A 24,576-nucleotide genomic window follows, 5' to 3' on the forward strand; every position below is an offset into this window, starting at 1 on the left:
AATATTTCTAGCATACTCATATAATTGAACCGCTTATTAAAAATTTGAAATTATTATAAATTTACTGTATAAAAAAATTTAAAATTTAATTAACGAATGAAGTAAATTAATACCAATTTTAAATTTAAATTACGCGGTTGAGATATATGTACATGAATATGGATGATATATATTTATACATGTGGAAATTAAATATTCATTTTCAAGGTAAAAATTTTCAATTTGATAAAATTATGATGCTAAGATCCGTTTAGAAAAAAATTGGTGGACTTATTTTACTCCATATTGTAAAAAAACAGTTCTCAAAAGGCGTTCAAACTTGAGCTTTTAGCTTTATGCACCAGATCGCCGAAAATATGCTTAAATATTTAAAAAACGAAATTAATAAAAAGCATTGGGAAATTATTCAAGGTGCTTTTTGCTTTTTTCAAAACAATTTGGAAATTACTAAATCGTCGAAAGCTTTTGAAATACAATATAGAACATGAATCATTGCAGCGAAAACGTTTTTTTCTGCAATGTGGAAATCAGGTATACAATTATTTATATATATTCTCACAATTTTTATATTTGGATAATAATTTATAATTAAAACAAGAAAAACAATATTATTTATGTTGCAAATTATGTCCCATTTTCGTTGTTTGAATTTTGAATCTGATTGAATTCAGAGTTTTCACAATCCTTTGTGGATAACTTAGATGAAAGGCAAATTTGTAATTTAAGAAATGTAATTAAAATTTTGATTTCCACATGCATATATATATATGTATATATTATATATATTCCACATTTACATATATATATATAATATGTACATAAATGATTTTTCGGTTTTTCGTTTTTTTTTTTTGCAATTTTATGTTTTATGTTATTTTCTTTAAATTCATTTTTCTTTCATTTAATAGTTGAATAATTTATTTAAGGTATATACAAGAATACACACAAGTAACAAATCTATATATATATAAAGTTTATTATATATATACTTATAAAATGAATGTTCATAGCAATACACATATTTATATGTGATATGTATATTATATGACATATATTACATTAGATATATTTATATATACATAATATTATATTACATATGTTATATTAGATATATTTATATATACATATATATATATATATATATATATATATATATCAAATTTTTAAACTGCAGGTTTACCAAAAAGTTGTAAAATATTTAGCGGAAGGGATAGAATGGGAGGATGAGGATGGGAGAATTTGTTAAATTGTGTGTATTGAATCTATTTTTATGCCGCCTTCTAATTTTTCTTTTTTTTTATAACTTAATGAAATGTTTTTTTGTTAATTTAATTTCTAACTTTTATGACAAAAATATATATTATATATTTTTTTGTTTTTTAATTTATTCGTAGTTTTTTTTAATTAGCTATGGACTATGTTTTATTCGTATATCTTTTTTCTTTACTACGGCCAGTTGTTCGTATTGAGGCATTATGTATACCTACACCTTGTGCATTATTTATATCATCTAATGCCCGGAACCTAACAAATCCATGTTCAGCAACTAACATACTACCGCTGTTAACACTATCACCACTTATGCTGCTACTGCCACCACCAGCACAACCACCACCATCGCTATCACCACAGCCACCATTTCCGCCATTACTAATGCAATTACCACAAATGCTACCAGTGTCACCATTAACAATAGTGTTATTGCTATTATTACTATTACCATTAATTGTATTTGTGCTAACAATTCCATTGTTGTGATGAAAATATTGTTGTTGTTGACGTTGCTGTTGATGTTTTTGTTGTTGTTTCATTGAAGTAATGTCATTATTACAACCAATTATTAGACTATTTGGTGTTGTTATATCAGTTAAATTTTCACTTGTACTCATAGTTATGCAACCTGTAATATCGTTACCACTGCTATTACCACTACAATGACCGTTTATTAAATTTGTTCGTTCAGCTTGGTTGTTACTGATCAATAGAATTTCCTCATCAGACTGTAATGTATACTGAGCTTGCTGTTGCTGTTGTTCGTGTGGTTGTTGTTGTTGTTGTTGTTGTGATGATGAAAGTTGGGGATAATGATTATAAATACTATTTCCATTAACAATACCATTGCTGACACCGACAACACCATTACTGCTACTACTATTGCCACTACCTGGACCACCACCAATGCCGCTACAGCCACCTCCTACTCCGCTACCAGAATTGCCAGTGATAGTATTAGCTCCCTCTAATGAAGATCTTGAATTAATGCCACGATAAAAATTACTATTATTACCCTTTGAATTCATTCTACCTGAACCACCACTATTACTACTACGATGTGATAAACTAAGTGTTTGAACTCCAGATGGACGATGATGCGAATGCGATGAAGTTGATGAAGAAGTACTACCATTACGACCATGTATATGAGTTGAATTTGCTGTATTTACTCCAGCTCCAATATTATTCAATGTTCCACTTTTCCTAACACCACAATTACGACGATCAAAAGAATTATATTGTGCATAACCTCTCCTACTATTTCCGTTACTAATATATTGACCACCACCACCAACACTAGCACTAATATCACCACCACCACCACCACAACCGCCTAAATCTCGATCGCTGTCACCATCAATATCCTCATCACCAGGATCATCATCTTCACCATGACCTCCACCACAATCCATGTCATTAACACCTGCACCACTATTGCATCTAGCACCAAGGCTATTCATACAGGAGTGCGCTGAATTAGAGCTCCTACGTTCTGGATTTTCATAACTCGATCGATCTAGCTTTGTATTACTATGTTTTGATTTATGATTTAAACCACTACTACAACTAATATTATAATCAATTAATCTGGAATGTATTCTTTCAGACTGAAAATTTGGACGTTCAAGATTTTGAAAATCATAACTTTGATCATATGAAATTTTTCGGTTTGTTGAACTATTATTATTATTATTATTGTTATTACTGTTAGGTATGTTTAGTGGTTCAGAATAACAATTATCCAAATTAGAACCACCGCCAGCTGTGGAATAATGTAATTTAGAACCACGTAATTCAAAATTTGGATTTTCATAATGATCAGTCGTTGAATCATTGTTACCTCCACATAAAAGATCTGAACCAATTTGACTGTGGCTAACGCTATGTCGGCCAGATCTTAATGAACTTGTTTCATATGTTCTTACAAAATCAGAATGACTTTGTTGTTGTGATTGTTGCTGCTGTTGCTGGAAATCATTCAAATGTGGAACACCGCCAACTAGATTTTCATTATTAGTTACCCCAGTATTTGCGACACCGACTGCTGTAACTAATGGGTTTGCTCCACCGCTATTATTAGAATTTTGTAAAGAATTCAATGCAAAATTATCATCATAAATTGGTTTTCCGGTACGTAATGTATATGTATGTAAATTTGTATTGGCATTACATACAGCTGGATAATCAGTTTCGAAATGTTCTTGACTAGAACTTGATGTACAAGGAAATAATGCAAAACCAGATATATTATGATGATTTTCGTGACTACTTCCACTTGATGTGCCACCAATATTTTTCTCACGTTGTAATACACCAGGCGTACCACCCGTTTTGAGACCAGCTACCCATGACATTAACCATATAATAGCAATTTCAATTAAACGTAATGAAAACTGATAACCCCACTGTAGCCAATCAACTTCGGATCCACCAGTTGTTATATTAATTGTACGAGCTGTTGATATTGATATTGCACCAAATATTTGCAATGCAGCTAATAATACAAATAATAATGCTGTTGCTATTGTTATATGTATCGCATATGACAAATTTTGATATCCATGTATATAATTTTGTGATTTACTACGTAAAACACGTTTTAATATTCTATATATATACAAATAAAGTAAACCTAAGCTTAGGCATACAAATATATAGATAATTTGACATATTAATGATAATACTCTTGGTGGCGGAGGTGGTATTGTAACTGGTATACCACCGCTATTCGATGCGACAACATTTTTTATCAAATTTGTATTACCAACATTAACATTATTTCGAAATTGTTGTTGCTGTTGTGGAGTGTGTTGTTGTTGTTGTTGCTGCGCTTGTTGTTGATGCTGTTGTTGATAATAATAATGTAAATGACTGTTTTGTGCTGTTGTGTAACTTTCAACTAAATGTAATATAACACAAAGTAATACATGAACTAAACTTCCAACTAAAACAGTCAGTGGCCTTATTAATGTTGAATAACGATTTGTTTTATGATTTAATGATCTAATTAATAAAAATAATATTAATATTGAAAATGCTATTGTTAAAAATGTTGCTGGTAAATTTAATAATAATTCCGATATAAAAATTGGAAATGATGAATGAATGTTGTATGCATCATAGATTAAATAAAATATTCTTGATATACATATTGTTATTAATATCAAATGTATCCATACAAAATATGATTGACTGAACAAATGTGATAATTTATTGTAAAAAATCATTTTGAATATTGAGTATACACCTAACATTGTAAATAATATAACAGATAAGTAAACATGTATATTCCAGGCAATATCCCATGTTGCTGCAGCATTGTTTTGTATTGTAGATGTTGATGGTCCAATATTTGATTTTTTAGTTTCTTTAGCAGCTGCAGCTGCTTGATAAAGACTATCACCATTTGATGGTATTGACGTTGTTAAGTGTACAAAACTTTTTCCATCAGCTAAGTTATGTATAATTTCAGTTGAATACCCATTTTGTAATACATTACCATTATTATAATTATTATTATTTGTATTATTTGATATTTCTCCATTTTCTAATGTATTGTTGTTACTATTAATACCAGAACTTGAACCTGTTACTATATATGGATTACTAGTTGATTTACTATTAATTTTAATAGTTAATTGTGTCTTTGGTTCATCTTTTTCTTTGTGTTTTTTATCATTATTGTTACCAGTAGATGCAATTACTTCTCCATTTGTATCATCACCGAAATCATCATCATCTTCTTCATCATTTTCATCAGAAAATTCATCTAATAAAGATATTCCATCCTTTGTAGACGTTGAAGGCCCATATAAGACACCACGATTATCTTTATTACGATTATTCTTTGAAAATATATTAGAACTATTGTTATTATGATTGGTATGATTAATATTATTATTATTACTACCATTATTAATATTGTTATTATCAATACTTTTATTACTTTTACTGTGATTATTACCATGAATTGAAGTACTATTATTATTAATATCATTTTTATTATTACTATCATTATTATTTTTATTATTACTGCTACTATTAGTAATTATAGTACTGCTACTATTATTGTTATTGTCATTATAATTATTTATATAAGTATTATTAGTGCTACTATTATTAGTATTAATATGATTACCGCTATTATTATTAATAATTTTGTTATTATTACCATTTAAATTATTAGTATTATTAATTTTATTATAATAAATGGTACTATTTCTACTAATATTTTTATTATTATCTTCATTTATATTATTACTTTTATTATTAGTATTATTTTTATTATTACTATTAGAATGAATGTTAGTGTTATTATTAATATCTTTGTTGATATTTTTATTTTCATTATAATCTTTATTATTATTAGTGTTATTATTATTATCATTGTTATTATTATTCTTATAATTATAATTTGGCTGACTAGTAACCTGTTTTAGTAGCACTTCTGGTATATCTCCTTTTTTTCCATTTGAACCTGATAATATTCTTGATATATTTGGCACACGATCACCGCTTATATTTACATTTGCTGTTGTATCTGAGCCACCGCTACCACCGTTATTTAATTGAACAACATTGGTCATGCCATTGTCACTATTTATATTATATTCATTAATTGAATCAATTTTATTGTTATTTAATTTTTGTGATGGAGTATTCAAAGTCTTTTTTCTTTGTTGTTGCTGCTGTTGAATTTTTAGCTGTTGCTGCTGTTGTTGTAGTTGATTTGGATCATCTATAGTTTTTGATGTAAATAGTGATACACCTCCACTATTATTATTACCATTTATATTAACACCCCTTCCGCCAATATTACTATTTGACAATTCCGATGACGATTGTTTTGGATTAACATTTATATTAGATGATGAACCAGGGCTCAATTCTGGTGGTCGAAACGGTATTCTTTCATGTCCTGGCATTAGACTTGGTGGTGGTATTGGTCTTCTATTTATATATGACTGTTGATTATTATTGTTACCAGGTGTAATAATACCACCGTCGTTATTAGTACCACGTAATGTAGGTTTATCAGCAAATGGATTTTGATATTCTGGTGGTAAAGGCGGTGTAAAAAATGCTCGAGCTGGTGGTGAATATGAAGGCATATCTCCAGGATACATAGCAATTGTTGGTTGTCCTTTATTGAGTAAATTATGAACTGTAAGGAAAAAAAAATTAATGATATAAAAAAAAAAGGTTAAACAAAATACTTACAAACTTGTTTTATATTTTTCTTTAACTTACTTGATGGTGCTGGTGTTGAATTTATAAGATGTCGATGTCTATCCCGATCATGATTATGGTGTCTGTTAGGATTTGGATAGGTTGGATTGCTATTACTTTTCAAGATGTCTGCATTTGGTGCAGATGTTGGTAAGGCATGATCTCTCTCCAAGTCTAATTCATAATTGCGATGATGTAAATTTAGTTGCTGTTGATGTGGAGATTTCTCAGAATATCTATAGAAATTTATATTTAAAAAAGACACCAAATATTTATCATTAAATACTTAAGAAGAAGAAAATATATATATATATGTTTTCTTTTTATTTTGTAAATACCTTAAAGTTGTTAAAGGCGGCGTAGCTATTGTTGTTAAACTTGGCACATATGTATTATCTGGTATACTACGTTTTGTTGTAGATGTTGTACCGTAAGCAACTTTCATTAATACAGCGGCAACACTTCTTTCTAAATTATCTAATTTATCTAAATAATGACCACCTTCATTATCAATAATACCACCATTATTAATGTTACCAATATTACTGCTACTGCTACTAGCTCCACTAATTCCAGTTATATTATTACCATTAATAACTATTGGATCATTTAATATTTCATCATCATTATAATTAATATTTTTATTTATACCATTATTATTACTATTATTGTTGTTACTATTATTATTACTATTATTATTATTATTTTTATTATTATTTTTAATATTATTATTACTGTCATTATCATATTTTAAATTTGAAATTAAATTAATTTTATTATCATTATTATTCGTTTTAATATCATTATTAGTACTATCAATTAATATTGTTTCATTATTATTTTTTATATTATTTTTATTTATAATATTACTATTATTATTGCTATTTTGTTCAATATTATTGTATGTATTATTATTTCTGCTATTATTGTTTTTGTTTTCAATATTATGATTCGTATAATTATTAATAGTTTTATTATTTTTATTATTACTATCAATTTTCGTTAAAGTTAATCCTCTACTATACAATTTAAAATTATATTTTAAATCATAGTTTATATTATCATTATTATTTATAATTTCACTGATATTACTATTAATGTTACTAATAATGCTGCTACTACTATTACTATTTTTAATATCAATATTATTGATAACATCATGTAATTTTGATGGATTGACCGTTAATAGAGCACTTGATAATTTAACAATATTAATTTGATTGAAAAATATTAAGCATACGATATGATATACACAATACTTTACAATTTTATTATTAAATGAATAAAATTTAAATAAATTTTTATTATTATCAATTTTAATATTAATATCATTATTATTGTTATTATTATTATTATTATTATTATTATTATTATTATTATTATTATTATTATTATTATAATTATTATCATTATTACGATATCGTTTAGGATTTTCAATTTTTAAATTACTATTGTTATGAATATCAAGACTATAATTATTATTTTTATTTTTACTATTAGTTGTATTAATATTATCATTGTTTTGTTTATTATCATTATTTTTATTAATATTATTATTATTATTACCATTATTATTATAATCATTATTCTGAATATTATTATATTTTTTAAATAAAGTTCTTTTATTAGTGTTATTATTATTATTATTAAATTTTTCTTTTCCACATTTTTGATGAAATTTAATTTCATTATACACTAATCGTATTTGATTTTGATGCTTTTGGTAATTTTGATGATATAATTGTGAGTTATATTGTTCTGGTTGTTTTTTTAGTTGCAATTGGTTTTGTTTTTGTTGAAATTTTATTTTAATTAATTTTTTATAATTTATATTTAATAACAAAATTTTAATTATTTTAGTGCTTTTATTTAATATATTTCCATTTAAATTTTTTATTAAAGTATTATTAAATTTTATTACAATTATTGCTATATTATTATAACGGTTATTATTTAATAATATTATTAATAATAATATAAGTGTAAAGGATGATAATGATAATAATAATGAAATTGATGGTAATATTAAAAAATATATTTTTGATTTTATTATATTATTATTTATAAAAGTTGATGTTTTTGTAATATTTTTTGATGTTGTTGTCATTCCGGTTGTTATTTGTAGTGGATTTGATAATGATGACGTTGATGATGATAATAAAACTGGCATTTTAATATCAATATTTTGTTTATTATTAATATTGTTATTATTAATTGTATATATATATTTATTAGCTTGAATTTTGGCAGTATAACTAATATTATTTACTAATTGTATTATATTTAAAATTTTGTGATTATTATTATATTCATTATAATTACTATTATTTATTATTATAAATATTATTTGCTCTTTAAATTTTATAATATATTTAAATTGATGATAATGTTTTTGATATTTTTCATTTATGTGTTTCTTAATATAAATTGATTTTTTTAATTTATCATAATAATAATTATAATAATTTTGTACACCATCATTATTATAATATTTTAATAATTGAAAAGTAATATTATTGATACAAAAATTTTTAATAATAATTTCATTATCTATATTATTAGTTTTTTTACATAATTTTATTATTAAAATTTTCTTAATTTCATTATTAATTATTTTTTGTAGAATTTTCAATAATTTTATTATAATTATTTTTTTTCTATTTTTCGATGATGTTGCTGTTGTTTTTGTTAATGATGATAATAATAATAATGATGATAATGATATTGCTGACAAATCAAATTGAATTAGTATCGTTGATGTTGAAGGTGATGTTGACGACAATGATAATGATGATAATAAAGTTGATTTTCTTGTTGATATTAATGACGATAATGATGTTGTTGTAATTGTTCTTGTTATTGTTGAAGATAATAATAATGATGATGATCGTAAACGTTTCTTAGCGACATCACGACGTGGACTTAAACTAATTGAGAATAATGAGTTCTCATATGGATCACAGCTAATTTTAATCGACATTTTTTTATTTTTTTGTTTCTTTTTTCAGCTTTTCTTTAATTTTTCAGCTTTCAGTTTATTTTTTTTTTTATTAATTTTAATAAAATTTTAAATTAAATTATCATTGTAAGAAATTAAAAACATTTTTTTTGTATAGAGTCTATATGTATACATACATATATTATACTGTTATGGTTTATATAAAAAATCTTATTAAAAAATTAAAAAAAAAATTTCCTTAAAATTTGTTTGTTTGTTTTTTTTTTTTTGTGAATACGGGCTATTTTGAAATTAATTCACCCTTCTTCATGCGTAAATACTTTGTTTTCCTCCTCTAATGAAGTTACTTTCTTAATTTTTAAATAGTCCAATCCATAGATTTTGATCATTATTATTTAGAGAGCTTTTGACCAGTAGTAGAGGAGTGTTTAAATTTTTTAATTTGATGATGACTTCTGGTTCAAATATCTTGAGTTTCGCCACATCCAATAGAAACTAAAATAAAAAGTTTGTTCTTTTCATCTTTATAGATTGAGTTTTTTTTAGTTTGAATCAATATTTGTTTTTGTTATTGATTTGAGATTTTTTTTATTGACTGTTTTTATTAACTGTTTTTTAATTATAATATTTTGTTTTATTTTGGCACAAGCACTACTTCATCTTGTTGCTGATATATTTGAGTTTTTACAAGTTAGTGTCCCCTTTTTTGGTCTTTATTTTATTTTAACTATTTTCCATAATTTATGCAACTGTTTAACTGTTCAACTGTTTAAAATCTATAATAAAATAAAAATAAGAGTAAAATATTAAAATAAATATTTTATATGACTCAAAATAACAATGCAAGATCATCTCTCTTTTTTTTCGATATTTTCCACTTCAACATCAATTTACATATTTAGCTTAGCAAAATCACAAACAAGTATTACGGCAGGCTATGAAATTGATCTTTCAAAAATGGCCCCTATACCTCATATACAAGTTTTTTTCATAAATTTTAGATCAAATTTTCTCTTCATATGATTTTTATCAACGCAGTTTTTAAATATAGCATCTATCAATTTATTTGATTAAGTATTTTTATTTTTCTTTTTCCTTCTTCACTCGTAGCTGGAGTATAGGGCTAGTGCGTAATATCTATCATGCCCTAGTTTCTACAGTCATAGAGAGTTAGCTAGTTAGGTGACTAGCCTATTTTTTTTATTTATATTAAATATTTCAGTTTATTAATATTTTACTTTTTATTTTTCTTAGTCTTTAGTATCGAATATTATGAATATTTGAAAATTACTTGTATAATATTTATTAGTATTGCATATTAAGTTATATAATATTGAATATAATTTTTATAGTGACATGACCGGGGTTTGAACCCGAGACCCTTCGGTTAAAGGGCCGGTGCCATAACCACTGCACCAATAAGATAAGTATTTTTATTGGGGTAATCGCATTTTATTGAAAAAGTTTATTTGAAATTACAAATCAATTTTTCCAATATCAGAACCTATATTCGATTAGACTTAAAATTTCATTACGAAAAAAATGTACTCATACGTTTACTGTAATTAAAACAATATTACTGTTTGGTATGGCTTATGACATAGCACAACCGATGCTTCTCGTTTCTCTAAAAAATGGGGAATGACAAACAAATTACCAACAGCAGTACAAGTACAACGACAAAGGTGGTGTGTTTCCAAACTATGTTTTTCCATTTAACAGATAACTGTTAAAAAAAAAAACCATAACAGTTAATAGAACCATTAAGAAGACATTAAATACTATTCAGTGTCGTTCTTTTTCTAAAATAAGCAAACACACACTGATTTTGATAACTTGAGTGTATTGAAAATATTTACTTTATTAAATATGTACTTACTTTTCATATCTGTTTATTTGCCTTTCTTAAAATTTGAAAACATACGCATTTAATCCTGTATGATGTTTCATAAAACATGATTTCTGAAATAGGAAAAAAAATATGGTTAAAAATTCAAGGTTCAGACTAAGATTCGATAAATTTTAATTCTAATACGTATTGCAACTGTTAAATAATATATATATATATATATATAGCGACAAATCGGACTTATCACGCATCGCAATTGACCCCGATTGAGGTTTGTTTATAAATACAACGGGTAATACGACGAAGAAAATACACATAAATTTAATGATAATTGGCAAAATTGAGTATAAAATATAATTTTTAAAATTACTTTAATCGTCCAGAGAATGCTACTACGCAATATTCAGATCATAACAGTTTTAAAATTGACGATCACTTACATATATTGCAACCATTATTTTCGAAACTTTAATTGTCAGTTCATAAAATAAGCTTAACGACTTTTGAAAAAATTATGGATGGAATTATTTTTCTCCCCCCTCGGAACCAGAAAACAATGATAAAGCTAAAATTTTCTATAAGCTTGACTTAAAAAAAAAAAAAGATTTTTTAAAAACTTAAAAGGGTAGACATACATTTTTCTCCCCTAAATGTGGACAAAGCCTTTCAATCCTCTAAATGTGGAAATAGCAATTTCACATTTCTCATCTAAAAATTTAGAATTAATAAAAAAAAAAAATAATAATTATAACAATAAACATATGTTTTTTTTTTATTTTTACCCTTGTTCTTTTCGAAAATTTTTTTGTAAAAAAAAAACCCCCAAAAAATTAGCTAAGTAGTACCTACCTACCCACTTGCATACATTTTACTAACTTGATGGTCTTCTCCAATGAAGGTGTAAAATTAAAAAAAAAAAAAAACTATTGAAAAATGAGAAAGAACACCTTCTACAAGTACAAAAAAAAAAATGCAAAAAATGCTAAAGGATTGATTTTTTTTTCTTCTTTTTTGCGGTATCCTGGTCGCAGACCACATGACATTTTGCGTTTTTTTCTGGTTTAATTAAGGCAGAAACAAAAAAACATTATTGACCACTGCACGCCACTTCATATATTCACAAATTTCATGAACAATAACGGAAACGATAAAATTACAGGTTTCAATTGAATAACACAACCAAAAAATTAATTTTTGCAATTTTTTTTTTTTTTTCAAAATTGGTAATTAAATTAATTTTCTGTATTCGAGCCGTCACTTTTTTTTTGTACTTACAGTGAGTTACCTACAAAATGAATGCTTCAAAAATCAAGTTTATCAATTTTAGAACTCGTCAACGGAATTTAAATAACATTTGCATTAATTTTCAAATTTACATATTGCAGAAAGTAGAAGATGTTAAATGATGAATGGGTATAACATTTGAATAAAAAATTAAATTGAATTTCGCACGTGGAAATAGTTAACGGTAAATTAAGTGCTTTTAATGGAATTATGTACAAGTACAAGAACAAAATTCTTGTTGTTTTTTAATGAAAATGTATTATGGTTTTGTTCATTCGATTATGTCTTAATGCTGTAATTTTGCGTTATGGTGCTACCAGAAAGTTACAGGTACTAGAGAACAAAATTTTAAAGAATATTGTAAACTTACCCTGGTTATATATCTATAACATCTATATTTTGATTTTTCTTGTACTTTGAGTTTTTTCCTATAAATGGGATACAATAATTTTAACGAATTTTGGGTATATATAAAATTTTAAATAACAAATATTTCTTCTTTTGCAAGATTTAATCATAAAAAAAATTGCGAGTTATAAAATACAAGTGTTGATTAAAAATTATTGAGCTGTGAAAAAACTTAAGTTTCCAAATGTAAATTTTTATAATGCCCAAAGGGCGCTGGAACGATATTTTATGATTTGTATTAAATGAAAATAATTCTAAATATATATATATATATATATATTCTTGAATTGCACCATACATTTCCCCAGTCAAAGTCAAGGAATAATTAATTAAAATTGGAGATAATATTAAATTTAAAAAAAATTTGTAAATTGTTAAACAAACAAAATATGTTACTATACTGTTCCCGGCTCAGGCGTATCATTGGAATTACAATTTTGCAGTACAAGTAAGAAGATTTTGACCAGTGGAAGATTTAGGAAATATTCATTATATAACAAAGAAGACAAAGTTCACTCCTGTATAAAGTCAGTCGTCTTATTTGGCTCAAAAACTTTGCTAACATACAGAAAAACATAAAAAATAAACTGAAAATCTTTGTAAACAGGTGCTATTTGTAAACGTGTATACAATGTCTATATAATGGCTCTAACTGAGCGTGAAAAAATATCAGTGGTCGAAATTTGATTGAATTGAGGCATACCTTGAGACGTTCACGTGAAATAATTACCAAACAGACAGTAGAGTAGAATCCTCAAAGATTAAAAAGAGATGTTGGAAATCATTTTATCTATTTATTTACCTATTATTTAGGTAGGTACCAAAATTTTAAAATATCTTGGGCAGGTGGTGGCACTATAATATCACAAACAATTTACACACACATTCTATAACTATATTTGAATTTTGTGTTTGTATTTCATAAATATTTTATTAAAATGTTTCATTACTTTAGTTCTGTTAAGTTATTTTAAAACTCTCCTTAAATTTTTAATTCTAAAAATTGTTTTTTTTTTTTTGAGTAATATAAATCGGGTAGAAAAATCTTTGAATCTTTTGAATTCTACTTTTTCTACAATTAATATTTGCAGTTTCAAATTAGATATGTAGATATTAAGTAGATATTATAGGTTCCTACCTACCTACATATAAAAATCTTTAAATTTCTTAAAATTCAATTTTATTGGAATTAATTTGCAAATGGATTTTTAAGTACCTATGGACCCACCTAAATTGAAAAATGTAGGATGAAATTTTTTTTTCAATTTTTCTGTTAAAACCCAAAATTTTAATTGGACAATATTGACACTTAAATAAAATTTAAAAAGGTTGAATACTTAACACAAATTTAAAATTATTTTTAATTTAACCATTAATAAAGAGCAAAATTATATGAAATATTAATTTATGGGAGAAAACAAGAAAAAAAAAAGTATAGTTTACATGTTTTTTTTTTTTTTCGGTGTAGGATCTCTGAATATGTTATTTCCATTTTTTAAAACACTTGTATATTATGAACGTAAATATATACATACATATTTATGTAGGTATATTAATCCGTTGTTACAATGGTATTTATAAATAAACATACACTTATCTCTTTTTCACAAAAAAAAAAAACATGTTTTAAACAGGGTTGCCAAACCTAATATATTTTTGATACTATCGAGTAAAACTACGTATGGGTAATTTTGGTTTTTTATGAATTTTTCTAATCAGAACAAATTAAAACAATTTCAATTTTGAGAAAACTAAAAATTTCAAAAAAAAAATCCTGTTCCATAATGTGCGTATGTTTTTAAAAATAATGTATTTTTCATGTTAACGATTCACAACTTTTCAAAACAGAAATGTATTTATTTTTATTTCGTCCAGTCCATTAATTCAACTCGGTGGTTATTCTTTGGAACGTTGAAAACATGTTGATCAATATAACCAGCCCACACAAAAACGTTAAGTTTTTTTTTAAGCCTTAAATTTTTTATTTAAACTGTTCCACACATTTCAAATATTTGGGCCAATTAGTTTCAACGATTCAACGTACTTTTTTGAAAAACTTGTATTCATACACGGAAATGGGATAGGTGGTAAAGGCATGAAAAATATCAGATTTTTAAATTTATATAAAAAAATCTGATATGAGATTTTTTTTTTTTGGAATATTTTTCAAAATTTTGTATTTGGCAACCCCTGGTTATAAAAAATATAGTGCATATATTTATCTTCTCCATTTTTATACATGATACATACACAAATACACAAAATAAATATCTATTTATCTCTTTTCTTCTCCAACCAAAGAAACGCAAATACAAAGATAGAAAATACACAGAGAAAATGATTCACTTAAGCAAAAAAAAAAAATTAAACTAGCATTTTAATTATTAATGTTAAAACTAAAATTTTTAATTAAAATTAAAAAATTATTATAAAAAAATGCGATTTCCACTTACCAGATTTTGTGAGTGGTGTGTTTGGATTTCTTTTTTGTGTTGTTGTTATTGGTCGTGTTGTTGTTTTTATTGGTTGTGCCTATTTTTTTTTTCGATCTTTTTTTTGAAGAGAAACAGAAATTTTTATTTTATTCCATTTTCGTTTTTTTGTATTTTATATTTTATATTAAAAAATTAATTTATCAACAAAATTTATAAAAAAAAAAAAACTTAAAATGGTGCTTTTTTCTTTATGTTCTTTCAATATTTTTATTTTGTTATCCCAATTTAAATTGCATTTACACACCACACAAACCCAAACACGTACACCTATTCTCCTATTTTTTACACCACATCTTCTTCCTTCTTCAACATTTTTCCAAATTTTATTTTTTTTTTCCCTATTTCGTTTAAGTTTTTCTAATTAACCTTGTGTTCTTGTTTCTTTTTTTTTTTTTATTGTTTAAAAATTTTTATACACCACTACTCTTTTGTCAGCACTATGGAAACTTTCTAATGATGGATGATCCAAGAAAAACAAAAAAAAAACAAAAACGGAAAACAGAAAAAAATTAAGAAAATGAAATAAGAAATTCAAATTAAAATTTAAATAAAAAAAATTTTAATTTTGTTTTCCCTGTGGGCCTCTTGTTTTTTTTTTTTTAATTTTCATTTGTATTTATTCAATTGCAAAACAAAAAAAACAACTTTTATTCAAAGACACTCTTCTGAAATTTTTTTCTTGATTTTACTTGACATTTTTGAACAAAAAATAGATGACAAAAAAAAATTGTACTAAAATATTTTTTTCAGTGTAGGCAATTTAAAATATAAAAAAAAAAGAAAACAGTCATAAAATTATCCAAAAAGTTGATTAGTTTTTCTTTTTTTTTCCTTATGGTTTCTTCTTCTTCTTCTTTTCTAAAACTCTCATTAATTTCTTAATTAATCAAAATAAAAATAACCCAAGTACAATTTTTTTTTCTTGTATTCCAATTTAGTACCTCTTAAATTATTTAAAAAAAAAAAAAAAAACAGAAAAAAAAAACAATCATAAAATTCATACAATATTAAAAAAAATTTCAGAATACTGAAAAAAAAAAAAAAAAACACGAATGCTAAAGTCCTAAAAACGAGTATTTTTTTTTTTCGTTACACACTGCCATACGAAAATCTACACAACACAAATATTTTTTTTTGTTTTTCTATTTATTATGATGGCGACGAACACATAATCCAAAAGATGGTTTTGTATTTTTTTTTTGTTCTTGTACATCGGGAGGCAAGTAAGCAAAAAAAAAAAAAACATTAAAACCACAACAGGAAAAAAAATAATGAATAAATAATAAAATAATTTTTCAATCCCATACACTTTTCACACACTCACTATATTTCACGACGATTTATAGCAGACTATTTGAAAATTGAAAAGATCAAATACAAAAGCACAATATTTTTTTTCTATTCTCTCTTATCTTTTTCGTCTCTTTTCTCATTTTCGTTTTATATTTTGTTTTTTTTTTTCTCAACACAACACAACCAGTACTGCCAAACGTATCATTTTCAACCATGTACCATTTTTTAAACTATTGTACCATAAAAATATTTTTATTTTATCATGGTACGCTAAACGCATCATTTTTTTAATCACTTTTTATTAAAATGTGATTAGACTTTAATGTCAAACTGAATATAATAAATTAATTAAATTTTTTAATAGACATTTCTCCTCAAAATGATAAAAAGTTAAGTATGCAAATAATAAAACAATAAACACGATATTTATGATACCGTGACTTTAATAATGAGTTATAAAAAGTTTAAGTATGGTATTAATACGATTGTACTACCGTCTCACAGCTTTCAATACCTTTACTTTGTAAAAAAAACTGCTAAAGCTTTTAATTATATGTTAGAAGACAACTTTTACAATATTAATACATACTTTGAGGCTTGTTTGAAAAATTCAATTTAAAGTTCTGTGCAAATGCTTATTTTCAACAAACATTACCATATCATTAAAAACAAAGCATTTTTATATGCTGCAGTTTAGGAAAAAAACTTAATAACTAGCACTTTATTGCTGAAAATATATGCTAGTTTATTTAATTTGTTATTTCTAGCAACATTTATATGACATGTATAAGAAAAGCGTGCTACGTATAGAACTACGTATAGAACGCATTTAGGAAAAGTGTACAATGTCAAGAGCTTTTACTAAACTTTCTAGAATTACGTGTGATACTTTGAAAATTTTATGTCGTAAGCGCATTATTGAAATCACGGATATTTGTGATATCTATGAAAGTGATAGGTACCACAACGTGAAATAATCTACATGCATATATAGTACAATATTTTAGCGAATTGCATGGGTCAAACTTTTTCTTGAAAATGTGGGAAAGCACCGAAATTTTTTAATTTAATATATTTATAAATAAAATATTAACTTATTTATTAGCTGAACAAATATATTTTGTTTAAATATTCTAATATTGAGAATTATTTAATTGCTGCAGAGTACTCAAAAATTAATAAAACAAATGTTAAAATTACCATTTTATAAATAAAATTACTATTTTATTATCTGTGGTGCATTGATTTTAGGTTGCCTATACCATTTTTTGAAATTCAACTTATGGCAGCCCTGAACACAAATCTTTTATTCTTTAATGGATACAAAAAAAAACACCAAATTAGCATTTAGTAGTTTAGTACCACAAAGGATAGAAAAGGTAAAATATATTGTGTATTATTATTATCAGTGAGAGTAAAATACAAAAAAAAAATTCAAAAATATTTCACAAAATATATTGTACGTACATTCTACAAATTTGTTAAAATAGTGTTACCATACAGAAAAAAATTAAGTAATATCAGAATTTATTCAAATCAAATTAAAGGATCTTCATTCTGAATCTCAATTCTTATCTGATCAATTATCTTTATATGCTAATAATGAAAATTGATATGAATATAAGTACATATATGAAGTAATATAAAAATTGTAAGACTACATGCAAAAAGTGTAAAAATTGGTTGTAAATTATAAAGACACTTTCACTTAACTAGACAAATTAAAAATATTGTGTTTTATTGAATTTTTTCTGTTTTAACTTTAATTTCAATCAACATTTTTTAAATTGTTATAAATTTTATAACTGATCTTTTTTATTATTACCATTTAGAATATGTATGTACATATAACGGAACTCTTACATATATTCTTTTTGGTCCCGACATATGCAAGCGTAAGCTTTTTTATAATGTTGAGATCATTGCAAACATATTTATTTTACACAAGTGTGTAGACATTTGTATTAATGTATAAAATTTGTTTTTATAAAGCTTATTTTACATTTCGGTCTTTATATTAAAATAGTTTTGTGAAAATTGATAGTTTCACATTATGATATATTTTTTAATATGTAGATGCATGTAAATCAATTGACATTCAACGTATCAGATAGCTTGAATTGTAAAACGTAATGGTTATATTGAAGTGTTTTGCTTTACGCAAAGTACGACATCAAAAATTTTTTGAAATATATTAAAAAATGGAATTAAATCTTAGCTACAACAAAAATGTATTAAGACTGCCATATGATAAAACAAATTTGAATACATATACCATTCAATTAAATTATTTTCAAAAGGCCATGGTAGCTATGCATTTTACATTTTTGACTTTAAGTTTTTAATGTCTTGAAAATGAATAAAAGATATACAGCAAAAGATAAAAAATCTGATGTGATCAGAACATAAGCGACCGCAATGTACTTGCCTAGTTTAGTGAAAGTGTTACAGAAGTGTTACAGAAATGAAAATGCATTTTGAACACTTCCTTTCAATTTTAAGGAAGGAATTCTACTAAGAGCAAAAAGTATAAATTTGTCTCTTAGTCGAATTTCGCTATGCGCCGTCCGTATCCCCTGGAAAGTTTCCCAGTTAGTTTTCGTAACAACCAAAATTCAAATATCAAATTTCAAGAAATTCCATCAATTCGTTCCGTAGATATGGTAAAAAATGTAACATCGGCCTCCAGTTCGGTTTCCGAGCCCTGATCTTTCCAAAAAGCCGTTAGTTTTCACTTGCTTGTCATTTCCACTATTTTCAAAATATTCCATTTTTATTAAGAAACGAGAAAAAATAGAGTTGACGCATGAATTTGTTACCCTATGTGCGGATAAATATGCCATACATATAGCTGACTATGAAACAGAGTATGACTTTAAGATATCATATTACCATATTAATTTATGCAGCATATTAATTTATAAAATTTTAGTACTGTGTTTTTGTTTTCAATATTTTCCAAGATATGAACAAACTACTATAGAAGTTGTATGGCTGCTACCAGAAATAGCCAAGCAATTTCAACGACTTTTATCAAACACATTGGCCCCACCTATATATTTACTTGTGCGAAATTTCAATACGAGAACTTTCATAGTTTTTAAGATGTAGTTCAATAAATTTTGAAGTTGTATGGCAGCTACTCGAACCAGTATTCCGATCATATTCAATTTAAATACGGTTCTGGCATTTATTAAGATAAATGATTTGTGAAAATTTGGTGAACTCAGCTCAATTAGTTTTTGAGTTATCGTTGGGACGAACGGACGGAAGGACGGACAGACAAAGCTAAATCAACTTAGAATTTGACGCTGATCAAAAACATACACTTGAGTCTATATCTCAGACCATTATTTCTTTGCGCTATAAACGGTAAGGCAAATTTAGTTTACCCTTCGAACATACGTTCGTACGGGTATAAAAACGTGCATGCACATTGACACATACTTTACGAAATATAATTACTAAATTACTACCAATGCGTGTGTATGTGTATTCATAGGAAATATGTGCTTTAAATTTATTGAGACAAGATTGAATTAAAAATAAATATTAAAAAATTCATAATTTATATTTATTCCATTTATTAACAATTATTAGTTACAAATTTAAAATTTTTTTTTAATAATTTATTTTTATTATTTTCAAAATTATATTTTGAAAATAATAAAAATAATTTTTCAACACTCAAAGTTTTTGTTTTAAATCGCTTCGCTTTTACAGCTTCTGTCCAAGACAGATAACCATTATAACACATTATCATGCATTATAGTAAAACTTGTTCAAGATAGAAATGTGAGTTGTAACAGCATAAAATTGAGAGGAAAATGTAATTTTTTTAGGAGAAAAATATACCATATAAAAAATTTGCAGGAGAATTCCCGTAAAGTGTATAAAAATGAAAATAAGAAAATATACTGCTTAACTCTTTTAGCTAAAAGAAGTTTTTGTATACAAATATTGGTGAGGCATTGCATTAGCCTGAATGTCCGATGTAAACGGAAAGTCGAATTACTTATAAAATATATATGTATATAATATGTACTTTGATTATATATAACTATCTGCTTTGTACTCAATCACAGGCATCTTTGTATGAGTTTATGACTCTATTATAAACTCCTATAATGTAATATACAGATTTTTGTGACTCTATGCACTTTTATTTGTACATACATATACATAGTACACTAGAATTGTATTTGGAATTATATTATGGTCTGGAAACTGGACAATCAGAGAGACTGGGGGCATATGAAGCCACAAGTTCAAAAAAAAATTTTGAGAGAGAAAAGAAACTCATTCAAAATTAAAATGAACTCGGTTTTTAAGTTTTGTTAGAACGTCATGTTTTGTTAATAAAAAATCTAAGTTGTCCACTAATAAAATTAGAAAGTTAAAAGAAATCTTAGTTTTTCTTCATAAGGTACAAAACAAAAATATACAACAAAAGATGAAAAATCTGATGTGACAGCACTTAACAGACCGCAATGTATATTGCCTAGTTTAGTGAAGGTGTTACAGAAGATTATGAAAAGGCATTTTGAACACTTTTTTTCAATTTTAAGGAAGTTAGCAAGCTTTTAGCTAACATAACTGGAAAGGTGTTAATTCGATTCTTAGTAGAATTTCGCTTTGCGCCACCCATATCCCATAAAAGCTAACCAGTTAGTTTTGGTAACAACCAAAATTCAAATATCAAATTTCAAGAAATTTCATCAATTCGTTCCGTAGATATGGTAAAAAATGCAAAACTAGCCCTCACTTCGGTTTCCGAGCCCTAATATTTCCAAAAAAAATTTATATATTTATTATTTTAATAAATTTTCGAGCCCCTAAATTTAAATATTAAATTTCAAGGAAATTGTTTGATTATTTCTCTTTATATTCGCAAAAATATAAAACTGGCCCGCAAAAAGGTTCTGATATCGAAGTCAGATATATCACAAAAGTTGACCAATCCGTTGGATATATCACAAAAGTTGGCCATAACCAAAATAAACTCACACATAAAATTTCATCAAAATCGGTTCAGCCAAACTTGTGATACCACCCTACGAACACACTGACCGACAAACCAACATCTCTTTAAAAATGGTTTATTTAAACTCGACATCCAAAACTTGGTACAATCACATGACCTACCTTATTGTATACAATGCGGTCGGTAAAAATGAGAGCGTAATACATAATGATAATAGAATATTTAAAAACTGAGATATTTAGTTCTGTAATGTCGTGATTCATGATGGTACTTAAACTGTATAATATACAACATATAAAATAATTCGGGTTGCCAGATTTTATAAAATAATATCGTTTTACAACAAACACTGTAATATTTCTTGAGTTCCATATTGTAAAAAAAAAAAGGACTCTTGTGTAATGAAAATCTTGGGAAAAGCAGTCAAAATTGCTTATTAATACTCTAACCACAAAGGGCTGCACAGCAAACTACAACATTTGATAACTACAATAAAATAACATTTGACAATCACAATAAAACGTAAAGTTTGGGTTATTTAATGGAATCGGACACTGACCGCAAGCTGCAGCTGCAAATTTAGTTTATTTTATCATTTTGCTGCTGTTATATTTTCTAAAATAAATTCTTCACAGTATGTTTTTTTTTTCTGACAATTTTGATATTTGACAACGTAAGTTTTTTATAATATAATTTTTAGTGCGGCCTCAATGTTCTTAGAATGCAACTCGAATGCTTGCAATTCTAATGTGAATCAAAAAATTGTATTTTAACTGTCCCATTTAATTACACAGAATACACGAATAAATTATATATTTCAATTGAAATACATTGGTAACTCTTTAAACTCTTTAATAAATTTCATTTTTAAAATACCATTCTCATTTCTCATTATATATAACTAAAATTTTTTATTCCATAAAATTCACTTATATATCTTACTCTTTCTTTCATATTACACATCCAATTGAATCCAAAATTGGTAATTAAAATGTCAATTTTTTGATATGCAAATGTCATGTTTTTTTCAATTAAAATTTCAATTTTTTTTTCTTAATATCACTCTTTTCTTATGGAAATCAAAATTAAATTCTAAATTTTTTCAGTTTCATTTAATTTGATAAGCACAAGAATTATAAATTTATATTTGCTTAATTTAAAAAAAAAAACATTGATTTTAATTGTCAAAATCATACGTTTTAAAACTACATTTTTTTCCAAATAGGAATGGCGTACTAAATTTTGAGTGTATGTGTGTGTATTTGTGGTTCCTCAAATGATTTTGACGAAAAATTTCTTAAAAATATTGAATATTGAAAAATTTTTACATATTTCAGATAAATAAATAATTTTATTTTTTATAATTTTCACTTACACAAATAATAATATAATTAAATTTATATACGTTTATGAAGGAAATAAAAAAATTACTTACCCTAAAAAAATTTTACTTAAAAAATTAGTACTCCCTTTTTTGTTTTTTTTTTTGTTTACGCAAATGGCATATCGTTTTTTGTTCTGTTTTAGCTTTGACAGGTAATTGTGTCAGTTCAAAAAAATATTTGGCTTTTAGGTTTATTGGGATTTTTTGTGTAAGATCTCTGCTTATTATTTTTTTTTAGTTGTTCTGGCTTATGAATCTGTAGTAGTTAAGTTACACAAAATTTGAGAGGGAACTATTTGCAGAAGTTCTTTGTCGGTCGAAAGGCGAGACACAGATTGCCTGATGATTCATTATAAAAATGCGTCAAATTGCCCCCTGTATAAAAACGAACATAATAAAAATATGAAGAAAGTTGTATGAACTTTTAAAGTTTTTTTCTCGTTTTGAAGAATTCGTTTTACTGAAATCTTAAAAAAATGAACAGAGCCTGGAAGTTTTTTTTAATCAATTTTTTAATATTTTGATAACACAATACTTTAAGAATGTAAGCGCTAGTAAAGTAGAAAAATATTGAATTTTAATTTTTTCTAATTAAAAATTTAAAAAAAGTTGATCTTGTGAGAGATTTATGATGTTAAAAAGGGCCGACCCTTCTATAGCTTCCATAAGAATTCGTATAAATTCGTTAATTCTGTCAGTCTTGATTTACACTAACAAGTACTCATTGGCATGGAACATCCTATTTTCTCTAGAACTTTATAGAACAGTTTATCAATCCTCTTTTTTTATACAATATGTAATGTGTATTATTATCTTTATAGAAGCAGGCTAATAGCAATAAAGGGTTTTCGTTTATACACACTGTGTTCTTAGTTCTACATTACAACTAAAATTTCTAAGCCGCAGCTTTAAACAGTATGTAAAAACTTTAGCTGAGGTTTTTTTGTTTACAAATTCTGAAACTTCTAAATAATCAGTCGTTCGGAAATAACAGAAATGACATTGTTTATGAAATTGTATCCCAATACTTTTCGCCTTCCAATTCACTGCAAAATAAAGAAATTTTAAAAAGATTTGAAATCTATTCTAAATTCAGATATCTGAATCTGGTATTTCAAAATTTAATTTTTTTTGAATTTTAAATTTAAAAAAAAAGAAAAATTAATGAGGCAGCGACAAAATTTATACTAGAGGTCTGCGCTACATTTCTAACATTTCTTTATTGCAGATTTAATTTCCGAACGCCCTTCATTGCAGCCATTAATTTCCTAACGATTTATAATTTCAGTGTATGTAGCATGAACTTTCGAACGTGCTACAAGCTGAACTGAATAAACGAAAACCCCCATACTTTTAAGGCGTCGAAACTTTAAAGGAGATCAATAATGCAGGTGACACAAAAAATAGCTATTGTTT

At 25.6% G+C, this 24,576-nt stretch overlaps 2 protein-coding genes across 5 annotated transcripts; both read right to left on the reverse strand.

Moving 5' to 3' along the window:
- Window positions 1-204: 204 nt before the first annotated feature.
- LOC129616272 (probable cyclin-dependent serine/threonine-protein kinase DDB_G0292550) lies at window positions 205-7,441 on the reverse strand. Of its 4 annotated transcripts, none has more exons than XM_055531841.1 (4): window positions 6,843-7,083; window positions 6,526-6,740; window positions 5,706-6,439; window positions 205-5,120 (listed from the first exon to the last, which is right to left on the reverse strand). In XM_055531841.1, the coding sequence occupies exons 1-4, from the start codon at window positions 6,947-6,949 to the stop codon at window positions 1,416-1,418; spliced, it is 4,761 nt and encodes a 1,586-aa protein (XP_055387816.1). In that variant the 5' UTR covers window positions 6,950-7,083; the 3' UTR covers window positions 205-1,415. The 4 variants fall into 4 exon arrangements, with proteins under 4 accessions (XP_055387816.1, XP_055387814.1, XP_055387815.1 ...); XM_055531839.1 differs by having other exon boundaries at window positions 205-2,239; window positions 2,306-6,439; XM_055531842.1 differs by having other exon boundaries at window positions 2,114-2,250; window positions 2,306-6,439.
- A 134-nt stretch (window positions 7,442-7,575) lies between these two features.
- Window positions 7,576-23,276, reverse strand: LOC129616270 (NAD-dependent protein deacetylase Sir2B-like). Its single transcript, XM_055531834.1, has 5 exons — window positions 23,212-23,276; window positions 15,458-15,949; window positions 11,343-11,425; window positions 7,921-10,239; window positions 7,576-7,631 (listed from the first exon to the last, which is right to left on the reverse strand). The coding sequence occupies exons 4-5, from the start codon at window positions 9,482-9,484 to the stop codon at window positions 7,576-7,578; spliced, it is 1,620 nt and encodes a 539-aa protein (XP_055387809.1). The 5' UTR covers window positions 9,485-10,239; window positions 11,343-11,425; window positions 15,458-15,949; window positions 23,212-23,276.
- Between the last annotated feature and the right edge of the window lie 1,300 nt (window positions 23,277-24,576).

Source organism: Condylostylus longicornis, unplaced genomic scaffold (genome assembly GCF_029603195.1).
Source record: "Condylostylus longicornis isolate FDR11 unplaced genomic scaffold, ASM2960319v2 ptg000169l, whole genome shotgun sequence".
NCBI classification, from domain to species: Eukaryota; Metazoa; Arthropoda; class Insecta; order Diptera; family Dolichopodidae; genus Condylostylus; species Condylostylus longicornis.